The sequence below is a fragment of the Trachemys scripta genome, chromosome 2 (genome assembly GCF_013100865.1).
Source record: "Trachemys scripta elegans isolate TJP31775 chromosome 2, CAS_Tse_1.0, whole genome shotgun sequence".
Classification (NCBI taxonomy): Eukaryota; Metazoa; Chordata; order Testudines; family Emydidae; genus Trachemys; species Trachemys scripta.
The window spans coordinates 130,296,930-130,324,339 of NC_048299.1; the positions used below are offsets into that span (position 1 = coordinate 130,296,930).

Genomic DNA, 27,410 nt, shown 5'->3' on the forward strand with positions numbered 1-27,410 from the left:
AGATGCCTTTTAATTGGTGATTGGGGAAATGAGTGCAAGGAGAGTCAGGGTAGGCTGTAAGGGGACACTGCTTAAGTTAGGATGGGGGAGAAATCATGCTTGTACCAGGAAAATTATACTTGTCCCTGCTATTCTGACTGTATTGTGATCACTGCAGCTTCAAAAATAGAATAGACTTTCATGCAAAACATCTGAAGTTTTTCAAGACAAAACACTGATATGTCTCAGATGCAGCAACCTGTGTGGTCACTGGGATGGTTGCGCTGCAAATTCAGGTAGTTTTGTGGATGTTCATATACCAGCTTTCCTGCTTGCTATCAGCATGCACACACTGGCAGTGGGCAGCAAGAGGAAAGTAGATGTGCTCTGCTATGCAGCACCAGTTGACTGTAGCCTTGCTGGTTTTGTGTGTTGAACTAAGGAGGCTAAGGGGGAAAACATAAGAGACACAGTAGAACAGCAGGTAGGAGGTACAAGAAGTTTAAACCTGCTGTGGGCATCTGAAGACCAAGTGGCATGTTAATAGGACAACTTCACATAATTCACTAGCTCACTGAAAGATAGAAAAAGCAGGCATCTGGCTCTTCGGTTACTGCTCTGATGTGTGGCAAAGGGGCCAAGTGCTGGCAGTCTAGCTACTGTACTTGTCACACAGAATCACGTTCTCAATATCTTAATAGTCTGCGGTGCCAGAGCTGTCAGACTTCCAGTGACAATGATGATTATTCAAACTTTCAGACTTAAAAATAAATAAAAAGTACTTTAAAATACCCTGCTTTCCCCTCCTCTCTCAAGTCAAAAACAGCCAGCAAATTTCTTTGCGGCCAACATTCATGCCATGCCTTCTCCAGTTAGCTAGATAGGGCCACTAATTCGCATTGCAGGATGCTGCTTTCCCCTGGAACACTGAGGGCTTCATCACCTTGATTCGTGCTGCTTTGTATCCATCCTCTGTTACTGTAGGTGTCTGCTGTGCAACATACCCTGTGTGTTGCTTCCAAGGTGTCTTCATAAAGAACACTTTTTTTTTTAAATGCTGAGTGTAATAAACTAGACCAATAAGACATTTTACATCCATCTGTGAGTTAAGATTGAAAAGTCCGTTGTTATTTGTATACAAAAAGTCTTGTTTGCAAATGGTGACCCTGCATACTCTGATGTGTTACTTTTCAAAGTAATGTTATTTCCATGTACCGTTTTCCTGGTGGTAAATTGATGTGTGTTTGTATAGTGCATTTTCATAAGCAGCTCCTGTACCCTTTCCTAATACAAGAACAGAACAGCTTGGATGATCCACTGTAACTTAATAGTAATGGTGTCAGGGAGAGTAGCAACAGCAAGGTGTTATTTCTAGAGTTTTAGCTGCCATACATTTACAACTGCCAGTGATTTTTTGTTGTTGTTTTGTTTGTTTGCATTGTTGCTGTAGCTGTATCGTTCCCAGGATATTAGAAAGACAAGTGGGTGAGGTAATATCTTTTTTGTACCAAATTCTGCTGGTGAAAGAGACAAGCTTTCGAGCTACACAGAGCATTGAAATTAGGAGTAGTAAATGGTGCAGTTTTCTCGGTAGAAATTTTGAATAACACTGGTTTGTCTTAAGAATTCTTCAGAACTTGAAGTTTGTAACTTCCTTAAAATGTTTGAGAGAGAACTTTCATGGAATTGTTAATGAACAGTTCCTCCTTAACACTGTGATCTTTTGGTTGTTCTTTCCAAATATGTGTCAGATTGAAATCTGTAGTAAAAGATGAGCGGAAAGTGAATGCATTACTAAGCAGTAGATCAGAGAAGGTACTTTCAAGAAAAGCATTAGAAAATAAACTAAAGCAAATATTTAGATACGCTAATTTTGTTCCCATAACTTTGGGTAGTTTAGAAAATGTTGCAGATTTTAGGAATTTCTCACTAAAAACAAATCAGGAACTAAATTCTCATAAAGATCACACTCATCTCTATAAACGTACAAATGCACTAAAAAAGAGGAGTCTGGTTGAAAACCAAACTTGGCTGTGATTTGACTGTAGGGAGAGGAAAAGCATTGATTTGAGTCTTACTCCTACCATTGAATGCAGATTTTTTTTCCCAATTATCCAGAGGAAATTACAGGACACATTTATTCTAACCCATAAACGGATCATGTGACCCCATATTTCAGTTTGGAAATTTAAAAAAGCATTATGAATAAAATCCAGGGAACAAATGTGCAAAGCCCATGAGTTACTAACCTTAAAAGTGCATTACACCCATAGGGATGTGTGTGGTGGGTTAAAAAGGGAGATGAATTGGCTTTAGTTTGCCTGGGAAGAGATGTTTTATATTTCATACGGCATATATCTACAGTGGAAAACACAGGTCATCTAGTTGCACTTAATTTGATCCATATATGTTAGTTTAACTACCTGTTTGATCACCCATATCGCTTTATAGATATAGCCAATCTTAAAATTATTTATATATCCATAAATCAGGATAGTTTGACTACAGAGTGTAATACACCTCTACTCCGATATAACGCGACCTGATATAACACAAATTTGGATATAACGCGGTAAAGCAGTGCTCCGGGGGCGGGGGGAGGCGGGCTGCGCACTCCGGCGGATCAAAGCAAGTTTGATATAACACAGTTTCACCTATACCGCGGTAAGATTTTTTGGCTCCTGAGGACAGCGTTATATCGAGGTAGAGGTGTAGTTGGGAAAGTGCATCCAAGAGAAGAGAAGATTCTCTGAGGTCTGAGTTCACAGAATACAATGGGAGAAACCAGTACTACTAGTGGCTTGGTGTAAATTTTGGATCTGATCCAGTTCTGAAATATGTGTAGCCTTTTAGAACACAGTTGAACACTATATGTGCATTGCATGCCCTCATCCAACTCAGTCAAAATAGCCTGCAACACACATCCTCTCAGAATTGCATGCATCTGTGTGCTATGTAACTGCATGTCTGAGGGTAATTCTGTGCAAGCCCATGCATCCTTCCTTGCTTTTATCTCTATTTGGATTTTTTTGGATTCCTAGACACACACAATTCAGAAAGGTTGAGTTGAGGTTGAAAGCTTACATCAGTAAATTAAGCATAAGAATCTTTATAGTTAATGCAAATCATCAGAGATTCATGCTCATTTGGCGGTCCATGAGTCCCAACTCCCTATAATCCTTAAAACGCTTATTGGTCCCTCCCTAGTTGTACCACCTCCTCCCATGGATCTTTTGAAGGTGTGTGGGCCTTTCTGGAAACTCTTTTAATTCTTCTGTACCTATACCACTCCCCCCCTGATCTTTAGATTGTTCAGTTCCCAGTCCCTGGAGACTGGTGACTCACCCTGGGCTGCAGATTTCGAACCCATCTGGCTTCTGAGTTGTAATGGGGGGAAAAAAAAAACCCAACTACAATTAGCTTAATTAGAATGTGAACACCTGTAAATTTTATCTTGTCAATTTAGGAATCTATTTTCCAAGACACTTAACATTAGTTTAAAATATTCTTCTTAAGCCACCTGACTAACCTACCAATTTTGAGATTGGTGTTTCTTTATATTTTAAAGGGTGAGTGGGGAGAGGGTGAAATTGGATTCATAGCGTACACTTTGTTGGAGTCTGAAGCCAGAACTGGCAACAGCAACTCCATAATAAGGAAAATAATAGTTTTCCCAGTGCATGCTGTTTGTTCTTTTGTTGAGAAGAAGATTGCTGTATATTACAAATGCATCATTTTTAGAAGCTACCCTGAGAAGAATTTGCGTGGTTCTGACTTTTAAAAAAGATATTACAGGCAGCTGATACCAAGAAGGCTTCACAAGAATTATAAAAATAAAAGGTGCCACAAGAACTCCTCAGTGTAAAAACAAAAAAGGATGCTGGTAATACTTGCACAATAGAGACTGCATTTTAGGCGATTCCGGCAATAGAAAACCCAACCTGAGCTAGTCCCCTTCTCCGTCATTTCGAAGACAAAACACATGTATTGTCTAAAAGGAATACCTATAATTGAGCATTTTGCAACTTTAGCATTGTATAGCACTTGAATGTCAGTGTCAAGCCGACTAAGTTTAAATTGAGCATATTAAGTTGAAAAGCATGCAGAATGCACTAGTTTTTTATTCAGTACTGTGTATACTAGATTTCTTCATTTTGTTTAGTGTTTTCTGGGGTGTCTGTTTAAACTGTATTGCCAGTTTGCAAGAGAAGCACAAATTATGGCCTTTCTTTCAGATTTTTTTTTCCAGGTGCTCGTTGTTAGGCCTTGGAGTGACTAGTGGGTTCATAAACACTGTTGAATGTTTGACTTCAAAGTGGTGTAATGATCCATGGAATTTGTCCATCCAGGCTTGACCTGTTTCCTTTTCCTGTTACTGGGGTTAGGAAGGGCAGCATAATCCATCTACTCTGACTAAACTCACTCACACCGGAGCTCAAGAGTAGGAGGTTTTGTAATATCTGTGATCTGGATATAAAGCATAATTTCAATATTTGCAATTTTTAGTGGTAATTACTATGTTGAATAGTAAAATAAAGGTGGCGGAGTGAGAGAAAATATGAGTGCTCCTCCTTACTGTCTGTAGGAAGCTTTTCTTGATGTCTACATTTTTGTTTTAATTTGTATATGCATACGGCCTTGAAAAGAAGACAACCATACATAATACTTGAGCGAAAAGAACCCTTTTTCTTGGGATGGCTTTTAATGTGTTGCTAAGAACTAAAGTGTATTTATTTCAGTTGTTTGTAGCATCTGTCTCCTAGTGCCAAATGCTGAGACTACTCATCATCTCTCTAGCAAGTTGACTTAAATGGGAGTTAGGGATGCTAAGCCCTTTACAAATGATGCTTAGTGCCTCACAAGATCTGGCCTATATAATCTAAGTGTTACAGCTTGCTTTAACAGGAGCCTTTTGGCAGAGATCAGTACAGCTCTTGGGGAGCACACATTGTTGCAATGAGGAGCCAGGGTCTTGGTTAATGAAAATACACCTCTGCCTCAATTTAACGCTGTCCTCAGGAGCCAAAAAATCTTACCGCGTTATAGGTGAAACTGTGTTATATTGAACTTGCTTTGATCCACCGGAGTGCGCAGCCCCACCCCACCCCCCCGGAGCACTGCTTTACCGCGTTGTATCCGAATTCGTGTTATATCGGGTCGTGTTTTATCGAGATAGAGGTGTATTACCATCTACTATCTTTTATTATATATTAAGAATCCAAAAAGGAATGGACGTGTGTTCTTTCCCTACCTCCTTTCTTCCTCACAAAGAAGAAAAATGCATTTCTGGTGCCTGAATAACTCAGTTGCTTTAAAAAAGTGAATGTCATTTCACCCTCTCATGCTGCTTGCCATACACAGCCACTGTTGATGTGAATTTATTGTGCACACTGCTAATTAAAGGATTTGTACAGTTAATCAGGGTTTGAGAAAAGTGATGTTGTTCTTTTTCCCTCCCTTTTCTTTGTTTCCCTTTTTCTTGCTTTCTTTGTCTGGAATATCTCCAGATGGTTCTCTGCCTCCACCCTCTCCTGCTCTCTCATTATTTCTTTGTGGTCACTTACTAGTTGTAGCAGCGAGGAGGGTGTCGGGAAATGATTCAGTGAAGAGAGATGCAGGGGATTTTTTCTCAGAACATGGACTTTGCTTTGAGCTATTCGTGAGATACAACTGCAGAAAATGAGTCATGCAGCAAAATGTAGCATTTAATTTTGAGACACGGGCTTTTTCATACAAAATAGGACCAGCAGTAAACATACCCGGCTAGAAGACCATACATATGGCAATCAAGGGTTCTGGTTTCAATTTGCAATGGAAGTTCAGTTTTATGTGTTGTAACTGTGCAAAGGTATAAACTGACTGCTCTTTCAATAATAAATTACAGGTTATTTTGCTCTTTTATGTATTGGCAACATAAAACAGTGTGATTTCCCACCCTGGTTGGTCAGTGAACATGTTGATTCTGATTTGGTCAGAATCATTCTACTCTGGTTATTTGCTCCTTTCTCAGTCTCTTCCTTTTAGTCAGAAACTACATTCTGAGAATCTATTGTTTTCATAAATCTGCCTTGCAGATTTACTGAAAGGTGCTGCTACTCGACCTTGTCTGTAAAGCACTATTAAAAATAGTTGGTGGGATAATTTGCCTGTACTGACAGTAGTACATATTTGTTTCTCATTGTTCAGATTACGCTTCGATGTGAAGATAGAAATTATTGAAACTAAAGTACTTTCAATTGATGTTTAAACCTGCTATTACTAATGCAGCTATTGTGGGGGAAAGGGGACTAGTTATTGTGATAGCCTTGGAACCAAACAGTATGAGAACATTGTTTCAAGATCAAGACAGTGTTCCTGTCCCAAGGTCAGAGTGTTTACACAGCTGTTGCTTAAAACAGTCAATAGTTGTCTTACCACATAATTCTGGTTTTAATAAAAGTGAGCAGGAAGAAAATAATGTTAAAATAGCATTGAATTAGTGTGCATGCTTAGGTTCATCTGAAATTGAAAATGACTTGCATTGCATATTGTATTGTACTTTATCCTATATCCAGTACAAGTTTAGGATGGACACTGACCACTATTTGGCAACGCAGACAGAGGTGAAAATAAGCCGGTATGGCACGGCGTACCGATAAGAAGGTGGCCGCCAGTACACAACCAACCGTACCAGCAGGGCCGCTGATGGGGCAGGGGCCAAAGTGGCAGCTTCCTCGGGGCCTGGCGATTTAAAAGGGCCCGGGGCTCCCGGCAGCAGCCAGAGCCCTGAGCCCTTTAAATCGCCGCCGGAGCCCCCGGGCAGTGCTGAAGGGCTAGCTGGGGGAGTCTGGCCCCAGCCCCACCCCTTCTATATGAGGCCCCGCCCCTTCCAGGGGCCCAGAGCCCCCTCCCCCACCTTGCCCAGGACCCTGGCTGCCTTGCATACCAGTAAGTCCTTTAAGTTGCTTTCACCCCCTGAACATCGATATGTGAGGAGAAGTGGAAGCAATAAAGTTAACAGTGGATATAGCCTAATGAACTCTGCTTTCAAGAGAATTCTATTATGGTAATCATTTCCTTTGCTCCTATACTTGTAGATGCACTGTTTTAGTGAATGAAGAAGTGACTCGTGTGTGGTGTACCTAGGACTCAAAGTAGTCTTTGAATCTTTAAATTTTGCAACCTTCCTTCCCTAAGTAAAAGTTGGCCTCAAGCAGATGTGGGGTTTTTGTCCTTTTTGATTTGTTCTTTTGTGGTAGAGGGTTATGCTAGTCCTTTGGCAATATATGTAATTTGTCCTGCTGCAAAATCACTGATTTGCAGAATATTGTCAGTTTTTTATTGCTTGCTGCTACAAGCCTGCCTGCCTTGTGTTCTGACTTGCGTAAATTCTATTAACTGTAAATTAGCTTAAAGCCATCATTGTTAAAATTGTCATAATCTGTACATCACCGGCAAATATCAGTTTAGTGACCTAACTAGAGAGAAAATGTTATTTGACTTATGACTAGGTCCCTACCAAATTCATAGTCCATTTTGGTCAATTTCACAGTCATAGGATTTTAAAAATCGTAAATTTCATGATTTCAGCTATTTAAATCTGAAATTTCAGGGTGTTGTAATTGTAGAAATCCTGACCCAAAAAGGAGTTGTGGGAGAGGGGGGTCGCAAAGTTATTGTAGGGGGAGGTTGCAGTACTGCTAACCTTATTTTCTGCGCTGCTGTTGGGGGCGGGTCTGCCTTCAGAGCTGGGCAGCTGGAGAGCGGCAGCTGCTGGCTGGGATCCCAACTCTGAAGGCAGAGTCACCGCCAGCCCAGCAGCAGCACAGAAGTAAGGATGGCACAGCACGGTATTGCCACCCTTACTTCTGCACTGTTGCCTATAAAGTTGGGCCCTCAGTCAGCAGCCACCACTCTCGGGCCACCTAGCTCTGAAGGCAGCAGTGAAGAAGTAAGGGTGGCATGGTATGGTCTTGTCACGCTTACTTCTGCACTGCTGCTGGTGGGGCACTGGCCTCAGAGCTGGGGGCCCAGCCAACAGTCACCACTCTCCGGCTGCCCACCTCTGAAGGCAGCAATGCAGAAGTAAGGGTGGCAATACCGTGACCCCCCCCCCCTAAAATAACCTTTGAACGCTCGGCAACTCCCTTTTGGGTCAGGACCCTGAATTTGAGAAATGCTGGTCTGCCCTGTGAAATCTGTGTAGTATAAAGTAAAAACACGCAAAAGACCAGATTTCACAGGGGGAGACCACATTTTATGGTCCGTGACGTGTTTTTCATGGCCGCGAATTTGGTAGGGCCCTACTTATGACATCTGTTTCCTCTTCTTCACTGGGTGTTTATTCAATATGTCACCAATCTTTGTCCTCTCTCACTGGATCAAAACTATCTGTATTACTTGGTATGTTCTTGCTTTCATACTCTGGTGAATCATTCAGGATGAATTTCTAGGGATTTTTAACAGCCTGGTTTATTGCTGTATCTGGGTGCTGAGGGGTAACACTCAAGAATAATCAGTGTTAAGATTTTTATGTTTCGATGTGCAAAATGGTGTAAGTGTGAACTTGGAGTTGCATCTTAAATCGTGCAGATAGTATGCCAGGAATGGACAGTAAGCTTCTCCACTGGACTTCTAATTGGGAGGAAACTGTGTAAGTAGTGATTTTTGTCCATAGAGAGTATATTGAACCTCTGGCAAAGATGAGATGCAACTTTGGAGGTGCCTCTTGCATTGTCAACCTTTCATTCTTGTTGATTTCAATATATATCTGCATACTATTTCTTTTTGTCACATGTTTTCTTGATTTTACCAGTGATAGCTTTTTTTGTGGGGTATAACTTTCTTACAGTCATTCTGAGTAGAGAGAGGCTACATTAGATCTATATTCAATCCTCTTCTGAAATCCAGACCACATGTTCAGTACATATTTGGCAGATCATGTATTTGTTTTCCATCTCATCAATGAAAAATTGAAGAATTTAATTCCCTTCTACTCAGCACCAACAAATGATTGTTTATGCATCTGGCCTTCTTGAGCTTCACTGTCTGTCTGTTTCATACGCTTTCCTCTTCTCCTCCTCCTCTGCCACCGCCGCTTATTTCCTTCCACTGGTATAGAACTCCTGGATTCCAAGAAAGATGCCCTGATAGAAATTATTACCAGTACACCACTTCTTCTGCTGTTGAATACTGACTCCCTCAGTCATACTCTTACAAGCAGTGACTGGACACATAGATAGCCTTATGGCTAGTTTAGTTCATATGTTTTGGAATCCGAAATTATATATTGAAAGCAACCTTGGAGAGGTTCCTCTAATCAGCCTTCTTTGACTTGTTGAGATTCTGCACACTTTCGTAGGCATGGCATGCATAGTGCTTGCAATGTTTTTACTAGTGTTTGAGTTTAGTGATTCCTACTAGGTCTGTGCAATCTCTTCTTTCTTTCCTTGTCTTTCTCTGCTCATCTGTCACTGCTTGCTTTTAGGCCAGTTGTTGCTGAATGTAACTTTCCCTGCTTGTCGCTTAACATTTCCATGTTTATCTGTATTGATGTTGATGTTCTTGTTATAATTTCTTGTTCTGGACAGTCATGGTGCATATAGCAAGACAAGCTATTAAATTGCCTTGTGGTTATATTTGTAGGGCTGCACCATTGTTTTCAGAGGAAAATAATTACTTGTCAGCAGAAACAGCTTTGAGAGGGCAGATAAGAAATCTTGGTGCCCAATAATGGTTGAACTTAAATGCATCACACAGCTGCTTTGATGATAAGTAGAATAACTGTTATATGTAAACCTTAAATTAATAGTATTTCCCATTTGCATTCCAGGAAGTGCACTTTCCTACCAAGAAAGCAGCCACCTCTTTGATTGGTACATAGCAGTTGTTGAACAGCATAGAGCATCCCTGCAAAACAGTATAGGTCACGGTGAAGAATATTTTGTCCAATTGCAACGATAGTGGAAATATACATAGCTAGAATATAGATGAAATTGCAAAAAACTACTTATTCAGGAGAGGGGGCCAAATATACCTGCTCTTCAATAACCATAGTTGAGAAGGTGCCAACTTAACACCATGCTTAATGTCAGCATGATACTTGAATTATCAGCATTACTTCCTGCAGCACTGTGGGGTTTCGTTAGTTGCGTAAAAATATTCATTAGACCCAGCTGATCTGAGCTTGTGAAATTGGATTTGTTTATCGGCCCGAGTGCTGTTGGAAATGTCTTTTTTTTCCTCATGAATTTGCACACATCTCCTATTGAAATGAATGGAGTCTCTCTATATGCTTAATGGATAAATGAGTGCTAAATATCTGATACACACAAAAAGATTTAGTGTCTTTATCTTTCTTTGTTTAAAGAAAAAAATATTAAGTTAGGACTCAGAGTACCACGTATGGCAGCTTCAAACTTCATAAACCAGATCAATAGTTTGTAGTTGGTTTTAAAAAATGCAGTTGATCTTTTGTCTTAAAATTTAAGATTCCAAATACATGAATGAGAAGCAACCAATTTATACCTCAGGCTATTTTTAAACAGTTGTCAGATGTGGCACATGATTTATATATTAAATTACTTGCACATAAAATGTTAACTTTCATGGTCCAGAAAACTGTATGAAATGTTCACCATTCAGTGATCCTGGGGGAGGAAAGGCACATCTCAGAAAGCAGTTTTTTTAATCTTTCAGTACACCTGGTCAGATACTTTAGCCTCCCTACCCTATGATCACATTTATAATGTACAAGCAGAATAAAGTCCAGACCAGTAATATATATACTTGGTGCTTTAAAAGGGACAGTTTGATAAAGCTGAAAGCAAATTAAGCCAAATCAGCTGAGAGGAAGAATTTAATCAGAAAAATGGTAATTGGGACTCATTTGAGAACACCTTACTACATACCCAAAGAGACACAAATCAAGGAAAAAGGCCATACTGGTTAAAAAACCAACCTGGTTTATAGTAGGAAGTGAAAGCGGCTATAAAAATAAAATACATCTATCTATCAATATATAAAACAAATGGAAAAAAGGGTAAGTTGATAGTAATGAATTTAAATCAGGAGTTGGGAATTGTAGAAGAGTGATAAGGAAAGCCAGGTTGACATAAGGAGAAATCTGTGGTCAGCAGAATTAAGGACAAGGAGGAGCTTTAAAAAAAAAATATTATTAACAAAAAGAATCCTGGCACTGGTATTGGTCTATTACTAGATGGAAATGGTATAATTATCAATAATAATTTAGAAAAGACTGAAGTGTTTTTTCTGTTCTGTATTTGGGAAACAAACAGATGACATAGTTTCATCACATCCCTTACAACACTCTTTCTATTCCACTAGTATCTCTGGAGGATGTTAAACAGAAACTACTAAAGTTAGACATTTTTAAATCAGCAGGTCCAGATAACTTGCTTCCAAGAGTTTTAAAAGAGCTGGCTGAGGAGCTCGCTGGACCATTAATGTATATTTTCAATAAGTCACGGAGCACTGGTGAAGTTCCTGAAGACTGAAAGAAAGCTAGTGTTGTGCCAATATTTAAAAAAAGGTAAACGGGATGAACTGGTTACTTATAGACTTGTCTTCTTGACATCAATCCCGCAAGGTAATGGAGCAGCTGATATGAGATTTGATTAATGGAAAACAAAATAAGAGTAATGTAATGCTAATCAACATGGATTTATGGAAAACACATCCTCTCAAACTAACTTGATATATTTTTTTTTTTTTTTTTTTTTTTTTTTGATGAGGCTACAAGTTTGGTTGATAAAGGTAGTAGTGTTGTTGCAATATACTTAGACTTCTGTAAGGTGTTTGACTTGGTACCGCATGGGATTTTGATTAAAAAATAGAACACTATAAAATGAATATGGCACACATGGATTAAAAACTGGCTAACTGATAGGTCTTAAAATGTAACTGTAAACTGGGAATTATCATCAAGCAGGCATGTTTCCAATGGTGTCACACATGGATCAGTTTTTGGTCCTACCCTGTTTAACATTTTTAGCCATAACCTGAAAGAAAACAAAATCATCACTGCTGAAGTTTCAGATGACACACAAATTGGGAGAATGATAATTAACAAAGAGGGACCGGCTCACTGATTCAGAATCATCTGGATCGCTTCATAAGAGGGACAAGCAAACAATATGTGTTTTAATACAGCTAAATATAAGTGTATGCATCTAGGAACAAAGCATGTAAGCCATAATTACAGGACGGGGGACTCTATCCTTGGAATTAGTGACACTGAAAAAGATTTGGATATCATAGCGAATAATCATCTGAACATGAGTTCCCGAAGTGACGCTGTGACCAAAAGAGCAAATGTGATCCTTAGATGCATAAACAGGGAATCTCAGGTAGGAGTGGAGAAGTTATTTTACCTCTGAATTTGGCACTGGTGCACCTGCTGCTGGTTCTGATGCCCACAAATTCAAGAAAGATGTTGATAAAGTGGAGAGGGTTCAGAGTAGAACCACAAGAATGATTAAAGGATGAGAAGTGATAGATTCAAAGAGCTCAATTTTAAGTTAACAAAAAGAGGGTTAATGGGTAACTTGATTACAGTTTGTCAGGATCTACATGCAGAACAAATATTTGATAATGGGCTCTTCATTCTTTCTAGCAGAGAAAGGTATAATACGTTCCAGTGCTTAGAAGTTGAAGGTGGTAGATAAATTCAGACTGGAAATAAAGGTGTGCATTTTTGGCAGTCAGGGCCAGCTCTGGCTTTTTTGCCGCCCCAGCGCGGCAGGGGAGGGCGCCGCTCTCCCCTGCGGCCAGAGCGCCGGGGGGAGGGCGGCAAGCCCCAGCCGGGGCTCCGCCCTCCCTGGCGGCCGGGGGGAGGGCACCGGGAGGAGGGCAGAGTGCCCGGCCAGGGTTCCGCTTTCCCCAGAGCCGGAGCACCACACCGCGCCGCCCCACCTCCAGGTACCGCCCCAAGCACAAGCTTGGTGGGCTGGTGCCTGGAGCCGGCCCTGTTGGCAGTGAGGGTAATTAATCATTGGGAACAATTTACAACAGGTTGTGGTGGAGTCTTGACTATTTTTAAATCAAGATTGGATGTTTTTCCAAAATATATGTTCTAGGAATTATTTTGGGGAAGCTCTCTGTCCTATTTTATACAGGAGATCAGACTAGGTGTTCACACAGGTCCCTTCTGGTCTTGGAATCTATGAACCCATCAGTGTCTCTTGGAAAAGTGTCTGGGGACTGTTCACACTGAGATTCAAACATCTTGAAATATGTTTAGTTTAGATTTTATGAAAGCGGTCCAATTTTATGAAGAAAACCTGCAAAAATGTACTTTTCAATACGAGTTGAGAACAACTCATTTTAATTTTGTCTTATTTTTAAAGTACAGATCTTGATATTCTTGAAATTTCAGAATTAGAAATTGCATTTGGATAGCTTTCTTGCATCAAAAAGTACATATGAGTGTTCACATCAAAACTTCTGTTTGTGTAAACTTTGAGGCTATAGAGTGTCTCAAAACAAGATAGTATTTGGGGGAGGGAGGAGAGTTTGCTCTTTGTTTAAATGACAGTGGGTTTTTTTTTTTTTTTAAGGGTCATTCTGCTATGAATGTTATGTAAAAATGGCACCTTTTTTAACTCACATCTGCTCCCTCTGTGTATATAGGCAAATAACTGTCACTCTAGTGATTCTTTCTTTCCTCATGAACTGGTTTCTGTTATTGTTTGTACATCGCTAACAAAACTGCATACTAAATTCCACCAATTATACCTGTAGAAGCCCATTACGTACAGCTGATTTGCACAAATAAAATATCTTAGTGTAGAACACACATGAGATATCTGAAGGCACAGAGTGGAATAGAGTGGAATGTATCTAACTCGAGATCTAAGTTGGCCAGTGGAACTTTAATTACTGGACATGATGCGTAAAAAGGAAAGAACCCAGCTTTAACTGTAGGATGTAAAATTTTGTTTGCAGGATTGGTGAACTTTATTTGCGCTTGCGAACACCCACTGTTTTTTAGTCTATTTTCTTAGTATAAACACAGTTGAACATTCTTTTTAGGCAGAAATGCCCGAACTCTGTGGTTGGAGCACTTTCTCTTGGTCCACAGAGAGTTGACAGGTCACATGTTGTTTGCTGCACCTTGATTCAAGCCACTAAATTTAATTAAAAGTCACCAAAGCCTTGAATAGAAAATTGATAGTTATCAGCGGAACATTATGTTAAGTGATCCAGGTGTTTTTGAATGAGAGGTGGTAGGTAGTCTAGAAGATTCCAAATGCAAGACCAAGATATTACACCTCTACCCCGATATAACGCTGTCCTCGGGAGCCAAAAAATCTTACCGCATTATAGGTGAAACCGGCGGATCAAAGCAAGTTCGATATAATGCGGAGTGCGCAGCCCCGCCCCCCTGGAGCGGTGCTTTACCTTCTCATATCCGAATTCATGTTATATCGGCTTGCGTTATTTCGGGGTAGAGATGTACTAATTAAAATATGGGCTACGCTAAAGGAAAAAAGATGAGAATCCCTACTTTTATTATTAAAAGCATGTGGTGGTTTGGTTTGATCTTCCCCTTAATGTTTTATAAAATGTATTTGTTTCCTGTTTACCAAAAAAACAGCCTTTAAATAGGAGAGAATTTGACCACTAAGTGCAAAAAGTTGAATAAAATGCCCTACCGACTCGCTCTCCCTTCCTATAAAACTGCCTAGCACTCAGTTGCATGCAGGATTTTGGATTTGGTTTTCTGTAGCTGTGTGGTCTAAATTCCAGGGAGCAGAAACAGAACCCTTGCTGTTCATCTGGGAAAGTGGCCTGGGACAACATCATGCTTTTTTTTTTTTTTTTCCAAGTCTCTGTTAGCATGTAAAACTATCCAGCAGGCATGAAAGGAAGGAGGACATCTTTGCATCTAAAATGTGTTGGGGTTTGAATCTTGATTGGTTACATTGACATGTTGAAAGCTGCCTCTGTATGTGCAAGATTAGATAAGGGTATAGTTTTAAAATAATTAAATGCAAGATCTTAATACCCACGGCTCTACTGAAAAGAGAAGGTGGGATGGCGGGGACCTGAAGAACAAATAACCTGAGAGATCCTGAAAAGACACAGTGTAGTGCATTAGACCCTTTAGACCTGTGCCACTCATTTATTTTATTCAGACAGAGCATTTTTGTGCACCATTTGCTATTATGAAATGTTTTTGCAAACTGTATCCCACCTTCCAAATTATTCTTGGGGGCTCGTGAGGAGCATGGAGAAAGATACCTGTTTTATTTTCTAAAGTGCCTAGTAAAAGTAGACTCCAAAGTTTGGACTATTTGAGTCATGAGGAGACTTTTGTGACATTTTGTGCATATTTTAGTGGTTGAGATTGTATGTTCACTAGTGAAATAATTGGACATCATCTGAAAGGATTTTATATAGGACCTCTGAAGAGGTGAAAGAAAAAAACTTATACAGCCTTCTTTTTCTTTCTCTGCCTTTGTTAAATAGTTGATGTTAAAAATCCTAGTCATGTTGTTTGAAGACCTGCCAGATATCTCCTCGCTGTTAACAAGAGCTGTACAGTAGCTTCAGGGTCAGAATTCCAACTCTAATCGATACCGGTGTGATCCGGGTGATTACATTTGGTGACTGTAACTATTCAAAGACATTGTCTCAGTTCATTTCCTAGTGGACTGGCGTCCACATTACAAAAACCACAGTTAGTATTTAACTGACCTCTCGTCCGTTTTAGCAGAGATATTAGGGGCTGTTGAGGGCTGAACTTGGCTCTCAAGGTTACCTCTGGAGGTATTCTTTTCAGAGAAGAGTTGGGTTGGCGTTTAACTACCATAGCCAGTGCGATATCTTTTCTGTGGTAGCAAGATTTTTTTCTGAGGTTCTCAATCCACCACCTGTCCTTTGCTTATACTCTGTTTTAGAAAATGGAAGTACATTTTATCCAAAGATCAGAAGTGAAAATGTTTTCCAGTTGTACAGAACAGTTTGCCGTGACTGGTTACAATACATACAGTATGTGTAATAGCTACTACCTCTTAAGAAAAAAGATAAAAGTATATATATGACAGCTCTAAATGTTGATGATGACTATTACTACTAGGCCATTACAAATTAGCATAGCATCCTCTATGCCAGTCTCTAATATTAATACACATAGTTCTAAAAGTGATGCTTTGAACTGTAGGTTTCCCATTAGAAAATATTTTGGTTTACAACATAAGGCAGCTATAATATATAGAAATGTCATGGAGCATATTTCAGTATAGTACACAATTTGAAAGGAACAGCTGCTTTACTAGAGAGGAATACTCAATGTATTTGTACCACTGCAGATGATTAGCATATATTTCTTTTGTATATTGAATAATAGTTTACAATATGTTGTAGGCTGGCTTAAAAAATGGTTCCATGGAAACTACTACAGTGTTTTCATGGTAAGGAAAATTGTCCCTCGAAGAGTGAAGGGGAAATTCCACATTTGCAAGCATAATAAAAATGGCGATTGTGTGGTCCTTCAAGTGTCAGTTGCTTTTTTATAGATGCTTGTTAAATATGAAACATTTTTAATGTTCTTTGATGTATATTAGAATATTGGCTTACAAAAGTATTCTGGGAAAACTCAGCAGGAAAGAAACAAATTTATGCCATTTAGGAAAGTTTTGAGTGGTTGTACACGACATCTTTTTTTCCAAATGTAGGTCAGAGATTAGAGCTGCACTGTGCATGCACGTCTGTGAATAAAATATATTTCTGTACTCCTTTCTCATGCCTCCCCAATATCTCTTGCCCAGTGAACTGGTACTGTGCAGCTGAGTTTAGTTTTGGTTGTTATGGACCTTTGTCATGAATTTTTATTTTTGAAAAGAAGATCAAAGACTTCCTTCTCCAGTATCTCATTGACCTGGCACTGGTTTGTGCATGTTGGCCGGTTGTTTAATAGTGTTTTTGAAATTGCCAAAACTACATTTAATATGTTAATTAGAAATAACAAGAAAGTTTGACAGTCTAGACCAGGGATGGGCAAACTCTTTGGCCCGAGGGCCACATCTAGGTATGGTGGGCCATGAATGCTCAAGAAATTGGGGGTTGGGGTGCGGGAGGGGGAGAGGGCTCCGGCTGGGGATGCGAGCTCTGGGGTGGGGCCAGAAATGAGGAGTTCAGGGTGCAAGAGGAGGCTCTGGGCTGGGGCAGCGGGTTGGGGTGTGTGTGGAGGGTGAGGGCTCCAGCTAGGGATGTGGACTCTGGGGTTGAGGGTGCAGGAGGGGGCTCTGGGCTGGGACCGAGGGGTTCAGAGGGTGGGAGGGGGATCAGGGCTGGGGGTTGGGGTGCAGAAGGGGGTCAGGGGTGCAGGCTCCAGGTTGCGCTTACCTCAAGCTGCTCCCAGAAGCAGCGGCATGTCCCCCCTCCGTCTCCTACCCGGAGGCGTGGCCAGGCATTCTGCATGCTACCCTGTTCACACGTGCTGCCCCTGCAGCTCCCATTGGCCACAGTTCCTGGCCAAGGGGAGCTGCGAGGGTGGCACTTGGGGTGGGGGCAACGTGCGGAGCCCCCTGGCTGCCCCTACAGATGCCTCTGCTTCCGGGAGCCGTGCGGAGCCATGGCACATGTGGAGCGGGGCAAGCCCCGGACCCCACTCCCTAGCGGGAGCTCGAGGGCTGAATTAAAACGTCTGAAGGGCTGGATGTGGCCCCCGGGCAATAGTTTGCCCACCCCTGGTCTAGACAGCTTTCTTTCTAGTCAGACTGGTCCCTGGGTTCATTGGCAGCAGTGTGTTGTTATTTTGATTAAAGAATGTTTAGATGGTGCAGACAATGAAACAATTGGACTCAGTTTGCTTTCTAAAGAAGTAGGAAAGTATGTTCCCTGTAGTACCCTGACCTTTAAATACTAAGACCATTACAATGCAATATGGAAATAGTTAATCTGGAGCAGAAAACTTCAAGTCATCAACTAGCTGGACATGGTTCATTATTTAAAAAAAATCAATTATTAATCACAGATGTTCAAGTTTCTAGGGTTGGTAAAGCTGGGAATAGGATTAGTCCAGTTTCCCCTTAACTTCAGGAATGTGTGTGTGTGTACTGGAGGTCATCTTATATTTTAGTTTGAGAGGGTCACAATCCATGCTGCTTGCCCTTTTTCTTTAGCGCAGTTTAAAAAAAAAAAGTTAATTCATGGACTTTCTGTAAACTGTCTGACCTCATCAACAGAGAAACATATGTGGTTTTACTTCAAGTTAGGGGAGAGGTGGAATTTAATTGACTTTCTCTTATGTTTATGAATAGTCTAACAAAAAAGTGCAGCCATTAGTAATTCAGGAGAGAGAGAAAAAAAAGAAGGTTTACTAAGCTCCAGTGGTGTCTGTATTTGAACAGATAAATTGAGTTTCATTAACTTGTATTATACCTGTGCCTTGCTAGAAATTAGTGTCAAATTCTTAGAACATAAACAAGAAGGCCAAATGTTTCTCTAAAGGGGAGGCTGTGGGACACTGGACAGACACTTGCTGGAAAGTTTTCTGTTCTTGGGACACAGTAAGGGCTAGAAGACCCCAAACTTAATCAATCTGTCTCTAGTTACAAAGTCAGTGTTGTTCTTGGTTTCATATTGAATTCTTGTATCTCTTCTTAGAGCCTGTATTACTGATAAAGGATTCTTGAGCAACCTTAGTAAAACAAATTGGTCAGTGGTCACAATAAAGAAAAAATAAAACCAGTTTTAGTTTACAGTTCCCATGGAGAACTGTAAATGGTAGAGAAAATGTTGCTTTAATTACCTGGGTATGATGTAGCTAAACCAGGGTAGAATTTTTGAAAGCATGTGAGTGCCGTTTTTCAAAAGTGAAAGTCAATGGCCTTTAGGGAGCTTTTTACTCCTAATCTTTAATAAATGGATGTAAAATGATTAATTTTATGTTGTTTTTGCTAATCAGTGACACTTATCAATATAAGTAACCAGTTTCATCAGAGTTTCTGTTAACCATGCATTGCAGTGCCTGTTAGCTTACTTAACATGAAGGGGATTAGAATTAAGGTCCTGTATTTGTACCTGGGCTCTGAAGCCTAAGGTTCTGATCCTGCAATGGGACTTCTGTTACCAAATTTGCCCAGTACTTTGGGGTACGCTCATTTATTAGGGTTACTCTTCTGCGGGGGGTGGGGGTGTTCTGTAATTCTATCAATGTACTGCTTGTATCACTTGTGTTCTCATATAGCACTCTACTTCTCCCTGCTTCAAGTTCCCTCCCAATGGAGCTATGCCGCAGGACCTAGGTTCCCCAGGGCTGGGTTCTTCCAGCCCCAGAATCAGACGAACATACACATTAGCAGAGCGTGTCTGAGAGGACCGGGTTAATCAGTACTCCCAAGATGACCTCTTATATATCCCTGGATTCAGTAGGCTGGGTCGAGCAGCATTTCCAAGTTGTCACCCTCATATGCCCTGGGCACCGCACCAGAATAGAGTACGTCTGAGCAGACTGGGTCGAGCAGCACTTCCAAGCTGCCACCCTCATACGTCCCAGGTTCAGCATGTCCCTATCCCCACTTTCACATTACAATTGTACTGGCAGTAACCCACTTGATGAGCAAACCCCACAGGATTTTTGGGCGCTGCAGGGAGCTTTAGCTTAGGTACAAGGAGTGTTGCTGCAGAGCAAATGAGGAAGCTGAAAAACACCCATGGTGGGGCGGGGGGGCAGAGAGAGAGAGAGAGAGAAGCAACCAACTTAACCATGAAAGTTATTTATTGCCAGGTAATAAGCATAGGGGAGCCAAAAAAACTAAACAGTTATAATATAAAATCTAACTTAAATTTGATTATAAAAGTCAGGTTTCAAAAACGATAACTGATCACACAAGTCGGGGTCAGAAGGCAATACCTAGAGAGAGAGAGAGATGGGTTCTCACCACTCCGTGAAGCTTGAATCAATCGGGTTCCCAGGTGATGGTGGCTGAGGGTCAGAGTGCTGGAGACAGGCAGAGCCCCCAGCATGATCAGTCAGGAGAAGATGAAGTCCCAATAGAACTGATGCAGATTTTGGATCCAGGCACTAGAACACTTACTTGAGTGTGGGTAGAGGGCTTTTGTAGGGAAACAACAGTGGTTCAAGGGAGAACAGTAGATTTGTTTATGGGTAAACTGATGGCTCAAGGGAGTATACCATGGTCGGCAAACTACGGCCCATGGGCCGGATCTGGCCTGTCAGGGCTTTGGATCCGGCCCGCAGGATTGCCACCCCAGTGGCGCCACATACCCCACGCTGCTCCTGGAAGCGGCTGGCACCACGTCCCTGCAGCCCCTTGTGGGGCAGGGCAGAGGGCTTCACACGCTGTCCTCGCCTGCAGGCATGCCCCACCACAGCTCCCATTGGCTGGGAATGGGGAACCGCGGCCAATGGGAGCTTTGGGGGAGGTACCTGCAGGCGAGGGCAGCGCGCGAAGCCCTCTGCGCCCCCTCCCCCACCCACAGGGGCCGCAGGGACGTGGGGCCAAGGCAGGCAGGGAGCCTATCTTAGCCCCGCTGCACGCCACTGCCATCCCAGAGTTGCTCCAGATAAGCAGCGCCAAGTCGGAGCCTGCACCCCGAACCCCTCCTGCACCCCAATCCCCTGCCGCACCCCACACCCTCCCACTCCCCAACCCGTGCCCTGAGCCCCCTCCCACACCCCGCACTCCCTCCCGCACTCAACCCCCTCCCACTCCCCAACCCCCTGCCCTGAACCCCCTCCCACACCCTGCACTCCCTCCTGCACCCAACCCCCTCCCACTCCCCAACCCCCTGCCCTAAACCCCCTCCTGCACCCTAACCCCTTGCCCCAGCCTTACATTCATGGCCCTGCATGCCATTTCCCCCACACAGATGTGGCCCTTAGGCCAAAAAGTTTGCTCACCCCTGGAGTATACCAAAGTTGTTTTGTTCAGGCTAGACAATAGGAACTGCTCATTCTTGGCTATGGGCCGTGTTCCTGGGAGGGAAATCACAATGCAATCAGGGAGCTTCACTATTTTGGATACCAATAAAGGATTTATCACTAGAATTGGTCTGATAACTACTGAGCTGAGGGTGTGCAGGCAGAGGTTCATTAACCTCTGGAGCAGAGACATCCCCCCCCCGCCCAATCATGCAGTGCTTTTCTGGTCCCAGAGTTCGGTGCGGTGCTTGCCTTAGAATCTCTGTTCTCCATTCTGTATGCTAATAGAAATGCCTCCCTGTCCCATCTCTGATGCAAATGAGGCTAGGGGAGTTTCCTTAATCCTGTTACCTTTGTCTGGAGGGGTTCAGGTGTGTCTCCCACGGCCTTTTCATTGCTTTTTGTAAGTCTTTCTTCTGATCGGTTTTGGTTCAAGCGGGGGATGGGGGGTGTCTTTCATGAGTCAGACAGGCTGGATTCTGTACCCTGGTTCCCCAAGAACACAGAGCTGGTAGGTAACACAGTTCACATGCACAAAGTTGAGCCGCTGGGGAAGTGTTTGTATAGTTGCGCCCTAATTCTATGATCATTAGACAGATACATTTCCTTTTAACTTCAGTGGGAGACTGTTTGAATAAGGACTGCAAAATCTGGTCCCTGGTCAGCAGCAACTGGGATCCTTTTAGAGTGAGACAATGAATTGTTACTGGGAAGCAACCTCATGTGTTCAACCCTTGAAATGGCACATGTGTATCTGTGGAGTCTACACTGAGGCTTCCTCATTGAGAGTCAGATCAATATGAGCCAATACAAACAATTACATTAAACCTCTAATAAGTGGAAACGTAAGAGTTACAAACGAGTACTTTGTGATCTGAGGATGCGTGTGCATAAACAAATAACGTACATTGTTCTAGTGAATTGCATACCCAGAGTTAAAATATCCCAGTGGTTACATGTCTGTTGCTACAGAGAAGATTGTTTGCCCAAGGATGTATTAGCAAATATCCAGGAAAATATTGAGATGGGCTGGAGGCTATAAAATAAGCCTTATGCCAAGGAGAGATTAATAGAAAGGCAGCACATGCTCCCCCGTGTCTTTAGTCTGTGAGATTGGCATCTCTGGGGAGGCTCAAGCCACACTTTCAGATAACCCAAAGCAGTATTTTTGCATTCTTCCTGGATCCTTTAACTCTTCCTCCACATCAGATATGGCTCTTAATGAATAGTTTGTATTTAGTATTCTGCAATAGCTAAACAGCCTAATGTGTTCCGTTTTGCAGAGCTGCTCCTCTGCAAGAAAGATGAACTTACCAAGGCTGTCCCTACCATAGTGAGAGAGAACATTGTTCTAAATTCCTTTATTTGTTCCCCACCATTTTTGGTGAAAGAATCCCCTTGCACTTAAGCTGTGTAGGAAGGATCTGAGTATCTATACCAACCCTTGGAGAAGGAATGCAGAGAGAGTGTTTAACTCCCAGCACTAAAGCCATCCAGCTAAAGGTCGTTTAAGAAGATCTTTTCACAAACCTGGCTTTTAAACAGAAACCTGCAGCGATAACTCAAAAAAAAAAAGGGAGGGGGGGCGGCAAAAAAGAGAAAAAAAAAAAAAAAGAACAGTTTAATGGAGTCTTGTTAATACACTAATAATAATATTTGTAAGAGAAGCCTTCAAATTTAAAAACAAAAATTGTATGAAAACATACTTTGGCTAGGGAAAAAGTATAGACTAGCAGTACTAGCATTGCATAATGCAGTGAGTGTTTACCATAGGGGTACTGTCCAGTCCAAGTGACATGAACCTCACTGGAAACTGCTATTGATCTTATGTGTATATATATTTACTAGATTGGAGGTGGGAGAAAGAATTATCCTTTGTTTGATTGCAGAACCTCGGGCATTCTCAAGCAAAGAAACAAATATTGCTCATCCTGAGGTTTGAGCAAGGGCGTGTTTTCTTTTAAATATAACTACTCGTGCCGTTTCCTTTTTAAAACGGTCAGATTAAAGCAAAAGATATTTAACTGGAGTTTATCCGAAGTCGTCTTCCCCTCCAAACCTTCACCCTCCTAAATAAATCAGTTTGTCACAAAACTAAACAGAACATTTGCGGTGATTGTGCACACTGGAAGCTTGTGCGTATGTATATATGAGTATTGAAGCTGAGTAAAAAAAATTAACACATTTTAAGACAACTTCCTTTTAGCTTTTTTAAAATACTTTACTGAATTTGTGCACATTACAAAATACGTACAATTAGAACTTTTGGTCAGTGTATATGTGTAAATGGTAATCAGCAAAAGGCAAAGGACATGACTGTTAAGTAGGACAGTGTCTTGTAAATGTTTGCCAGTGTATAAATGAGTGGTCATTTATAATGCAGTGCTCTCTGATCATTGCACCAGTGTCGAGGGCCAAGATATTCTTAATTGATATAACGATTTTGGTGCACAAGTTAAGACATTTTGAAGGGGTCTTGCATTCAGAGAGCCTGTGCTCATCACTTCCTGAAAAATGGGCCTTTTTAAGATGTTTCGAGTTGAGCATCCAAAATCACAGCTCATTTGAGAAAACTCTGGCCCTGGTTTGTAGTGGGGTTTTTAAGCTTCCCTCATAGTCATCAGGTGGCATTAGCCATTGTGAAGGGCATTAAACTAGACTTGATAAATCTAGTGATTTGTTCCACTGTGGCTAACGCCACATTATCAATGTAAATATTTTGTTTGTGCTGCGTTTCTAGTCTCTTAGCAAATTTGTCACACGAAAGGTACAATTAGAGTTGCCTCCTACTGTAATGTAAATATAAATGAAGACTCTTTTTTTTCATTTATATTTCATATTTTACCATCAGTATTTAAAATCTAAGTTCTTTCCCTTGATTTTAAATTGCTCAGTTGTCAATATTTTCCTTCTAAACTATTGTTCAAATTTTTTTCTCAGACTCTCTTTCAGTCTCCAGTAACGATGCCAGTCCTCCTGCCTCCGTAACATCACTTCAGCCCCATATGATTGGTGCACAGAGCTCCCCAGGCCCCAAACGCCCTGGCAACACCCTGAGGAAATGGCTTACCAGTCCAGTGAGGCGCCTTAGCAGTGGGAAGGCAGATGGGCATGTCAAGAAATTGGCCCATAAGCCTAAGAAGAGTAGAGAGGTCCGCAAAAGTGCTGATGCTGGCTCTCAGAAGGACTCAGATGACAGTGCTGCTACGCCACAGGATGAAACCATTGAAGAGGTTAGTGTTCAGGCAACTTTCTTATGGTTTGTAAATTCCAGTATAGGGCTTCTTCTTGAGCAGAGAATGACAGTCAAGGCATACATGGGACTAATAACTGCATAAAACTGACACACACCCACAAGAGACCTGGATGAGATGACTTTGTTTTACTTGACCAAATCAAATTTGTACAAAAAGCAACAGATGCAAAACAAGCTGTTGTGCCATCTTGTGGTGCCCCCCAGCATGATTCAGGTGCTCAGTTTTTGGATGCTGGGGGGCACCGCAAGATGGCACAACAGCTTGTTTTGCATCTATTGCTTTTTGTACAAATTTGATTTGGTCAAGTAAAACGAAGTCATCTCATCCAGGTCTCTTGTGGGTGTGTGTCAGTTTTGTGCAGCTATCAGTCCCATGTATGCCTTGACTGTCATTCTCTGCTCAAGAAGAAGCCCTGTACTGGAATAAAAGGGTTTATGCAGTTCAATGTTAAGAGCATTAGCAGAGTTGTGTGGGGAGAGCACTCTAGTTGATGAACAGAAAAGAGGATGCCCAAAATTTATTTTTTAACCTCATCTCCCACCCCACTGCACCCCCCAATCAGAAAAACTGACTTTCTGACACATACTGAGTAACATCTGAGTAATGTTCTGACGATAGGCTATTTCATGCTTCCCTTTTCTCCCTTCCCAAAGGTCCAGGAGGATGTATAGGGAAGGGTTATTAACCGCTTTAAAGCCAGCAAATCTTGCATTCCTGCCTTTAGAAATAATGTGCATCTCATTAGTGCAGTGTACTGGGAAATAGCTGACTTCTCGAACCAAAAGGTGGTTACAATCACTTACGTAATACCCTCATAAGCTTTCATTAAAGGAAAGGGAATGGGGAGGTTGTATCACGGAGTTCATGTCACAGATGTCTTTCTGTTGAAAGCCTTTTTCTTCCTTGCCATTCATAGTTCTAGTATGAGATTAGGACCCATATCCAGTTGATAAAGATACAAACTGGGCCTGATTATGCTTTCATTTATGTGTGCACAGTTCACATTGAATCTCGTGGCATAACAGAGCATCCAAGGGTTCTACTCACATTGTATGTTAGTTCCCTTTTTCTTTGACATAAATCTGACCAGCAGTTCTGATGGTTTTCCTATAGAATATAGATAATGAAGTCTGATTTCTAACTTAAGTGGCCCAACGTTATTATTTTAGTGGCTTTTTGTCTTATTTTTCCTTTGCTACTGGCATATTTCATTTTCAACTTGGAGCATCGGTGATACAAGTAAAAGTTGCAAGGGAATGGACTAGAGGCGTGGCACCATGATGGTGTAGGAGCTGTGGGTTTGGGAAAAGTGTTGTTCTCAGTCATCAGATGCTGTAATGTAGTAAGAGACCCCTCTCCCAAGGTAATAGTGGCAGTTTTCTCAGAAGTAGCCACTCTCCTACATTCCAGAGTGTGGGGAAGAGCGCTAGTTTCGTATCAATGCCCTGAGGTGGAGAGAAGGCAGTACCAGTCATTCCTTCTTACTGTGAAGGGAATTGCAATATCCTGTAAGCTATTTTTGTCACAGATCAAGGATTAAGGTCTTGTTCCTCATGTAGCTGACAGGATTGTTTTCTACCCAGAAAACATTAAAAACAAAGTATGTGGTCTGTTTAAAGGAGAACCAGTGATGAAATGTAGGATTTTGTTAAAATATCCCATATTTTAATACTATTTTGTACTCATGTCGCACCTTTCAGTTTGAGGACATGAGTACTCTACAGATGCCAAGTCTGTAGTTACGTATGTTGCACCCATTTTACAGAGGTAAACTGAGCAGAATCAGTGTCACTGATGGAACCCAGCAGTCAACTCCCAAGCCTCGGTTTGTAACCTTTTCTGTAGTAAAACTCACACTGAAGTTCTTGCAAGTCACTTGTACTCAGTGCATCAGCCCAGTTGCCTTACTTGTTGAACCTGTCATAAACTGCATCTCTTTTAAGGTAGTTAGATTTTTGCCAACTGTCTCTATCTCTTGAGACGTTGATCTGTTTAGCTGTCCCTAGGCTTGCCGGAGATGAGCCTTCAGAGGTAGTCCGGCTTCTGAGAGACAGCTTCCACTTGCTCTGCTTTATGCATCTTATGAATGTCTTGATCTTCATTGCAGAGAGGGCGGAATGAGGGGCTGAGCAGCGGCACTCTCTCCAAATCCTCCTCTTCTGGCATGCAGAGCTGTGGAGAGGAAGAAGGTGAAGAAGGAGCAGATGCTGTACCACTCCCCCCTCCAATGGCAATTCAGCAACACAGTCTACTCCAACCAGACTCCCAGGATGACAAGGTAAAAAGGGAAATAGGGAAGAATCTCACATGCTGAGATAGACTGATAACAGTTAGAGTGTCTTAAAGGGACTTGCTATGGAGAAAATATCTGGAACATCTGTAATTATATGGGTACAATCGAGTACACAATTATAGGAACCTTACAGGATTGTTTAAAAAAGGACCTTATAGCAAAGGTAGGGATGAGCAGTTGATCTTTGTGTGCATAAAGGAGTGTACACACACACACACACACACACTTTTGTAATACTTCATGCTTATATATGCTTAGTCTTCCCCCTTTCCACTAGTTAAGAGCTGTTCTGGGAGCAGTTAACTTTCTGACTGAAATTGTTTTATCCTGTAGGTAATTCACAAAACAATTCTGTTATCCTCAGACCTGGAGTTTTTGTTACAAACATTTTCCATTTGCACAGGAAGATGGTTTTTCATGTCGACATAAAGTCCTATGTCCATTATGAGCACACCAGAGTTTCCTCAAGTGCTCTAAAGCCTTGGTCCACATTAGTGACTTGCTGCCTGAAACTGTTCAGTTTAACAAAGTCAAGTTTAAATTGAGAATGCAAAACTGTATCTGAAACCAGTAACTGGTAAGTTTTGAATAAAGATCATCAATCTGCCAAATGAATCGTATTTTCATATTTTGTTGATTTAAAAAAAAAATCTCTCAACACTCTCAGGTTTTGAGATGTTTTATTTCAATTTTCAACATGAATCAAATTTTTATGAGGCAGTCACAACTGGAAAATAGAGGATTTTAAAATGGAAATTCTATTGACTTCTGCAACATGGACCTCACCTCTAAAACATTTTGTCCCCATTGTGCTCTTTAAAATACTTAAGTGTTGAAATATATGGTATGAGCTCATTGTTAGTGAGTTTTGTTGGCGGTTATTCGCCTTTCTTAGTAAAGCAGATTTTTTTTTCAACAGTTTTTCTTTCTCTCCTTCACTCTTGTTGTTTTCTCCTGGGAATCTCAATCATAATTTAAGTAGACACTT

General features: G+C 41.4%; 1 protein-coding gene across 4 annotated transcripts in view; it reads left to right on the plus strand.

Moving 5' to 3' along the window:
• The window catches only part of TRIO (trio Rho guanine nucleotide exchange factor), a 418,347-nt gene that overhangs the window by 341,283 nt on the left and 49,654 nt on the right, over positions 1 to 27,410 (plus strand). For all 4 annotated transcript variants that reach the window (XR_004644600.1, XM_034761550.1, XM_034761548.1 and 1 more), the window contains exons 35-36: positions 23,813 to 24,105; positions 26,237 to 26,407. Coding sequence is in view for 3 of the 4 variants with exons in the window: in XM_034761550.1 (XP_034617441.1) it covers positions 23,813 to 24,105; positions 26,237 to 26,407 (464 nt within the window). In the remaining variant the exon portion in view is untranslated. The remainder of the gene's footprint in view (positions 1 to 23,812; positions 24,106 to 26,236; positions 26,408 to 27,410) is intronic.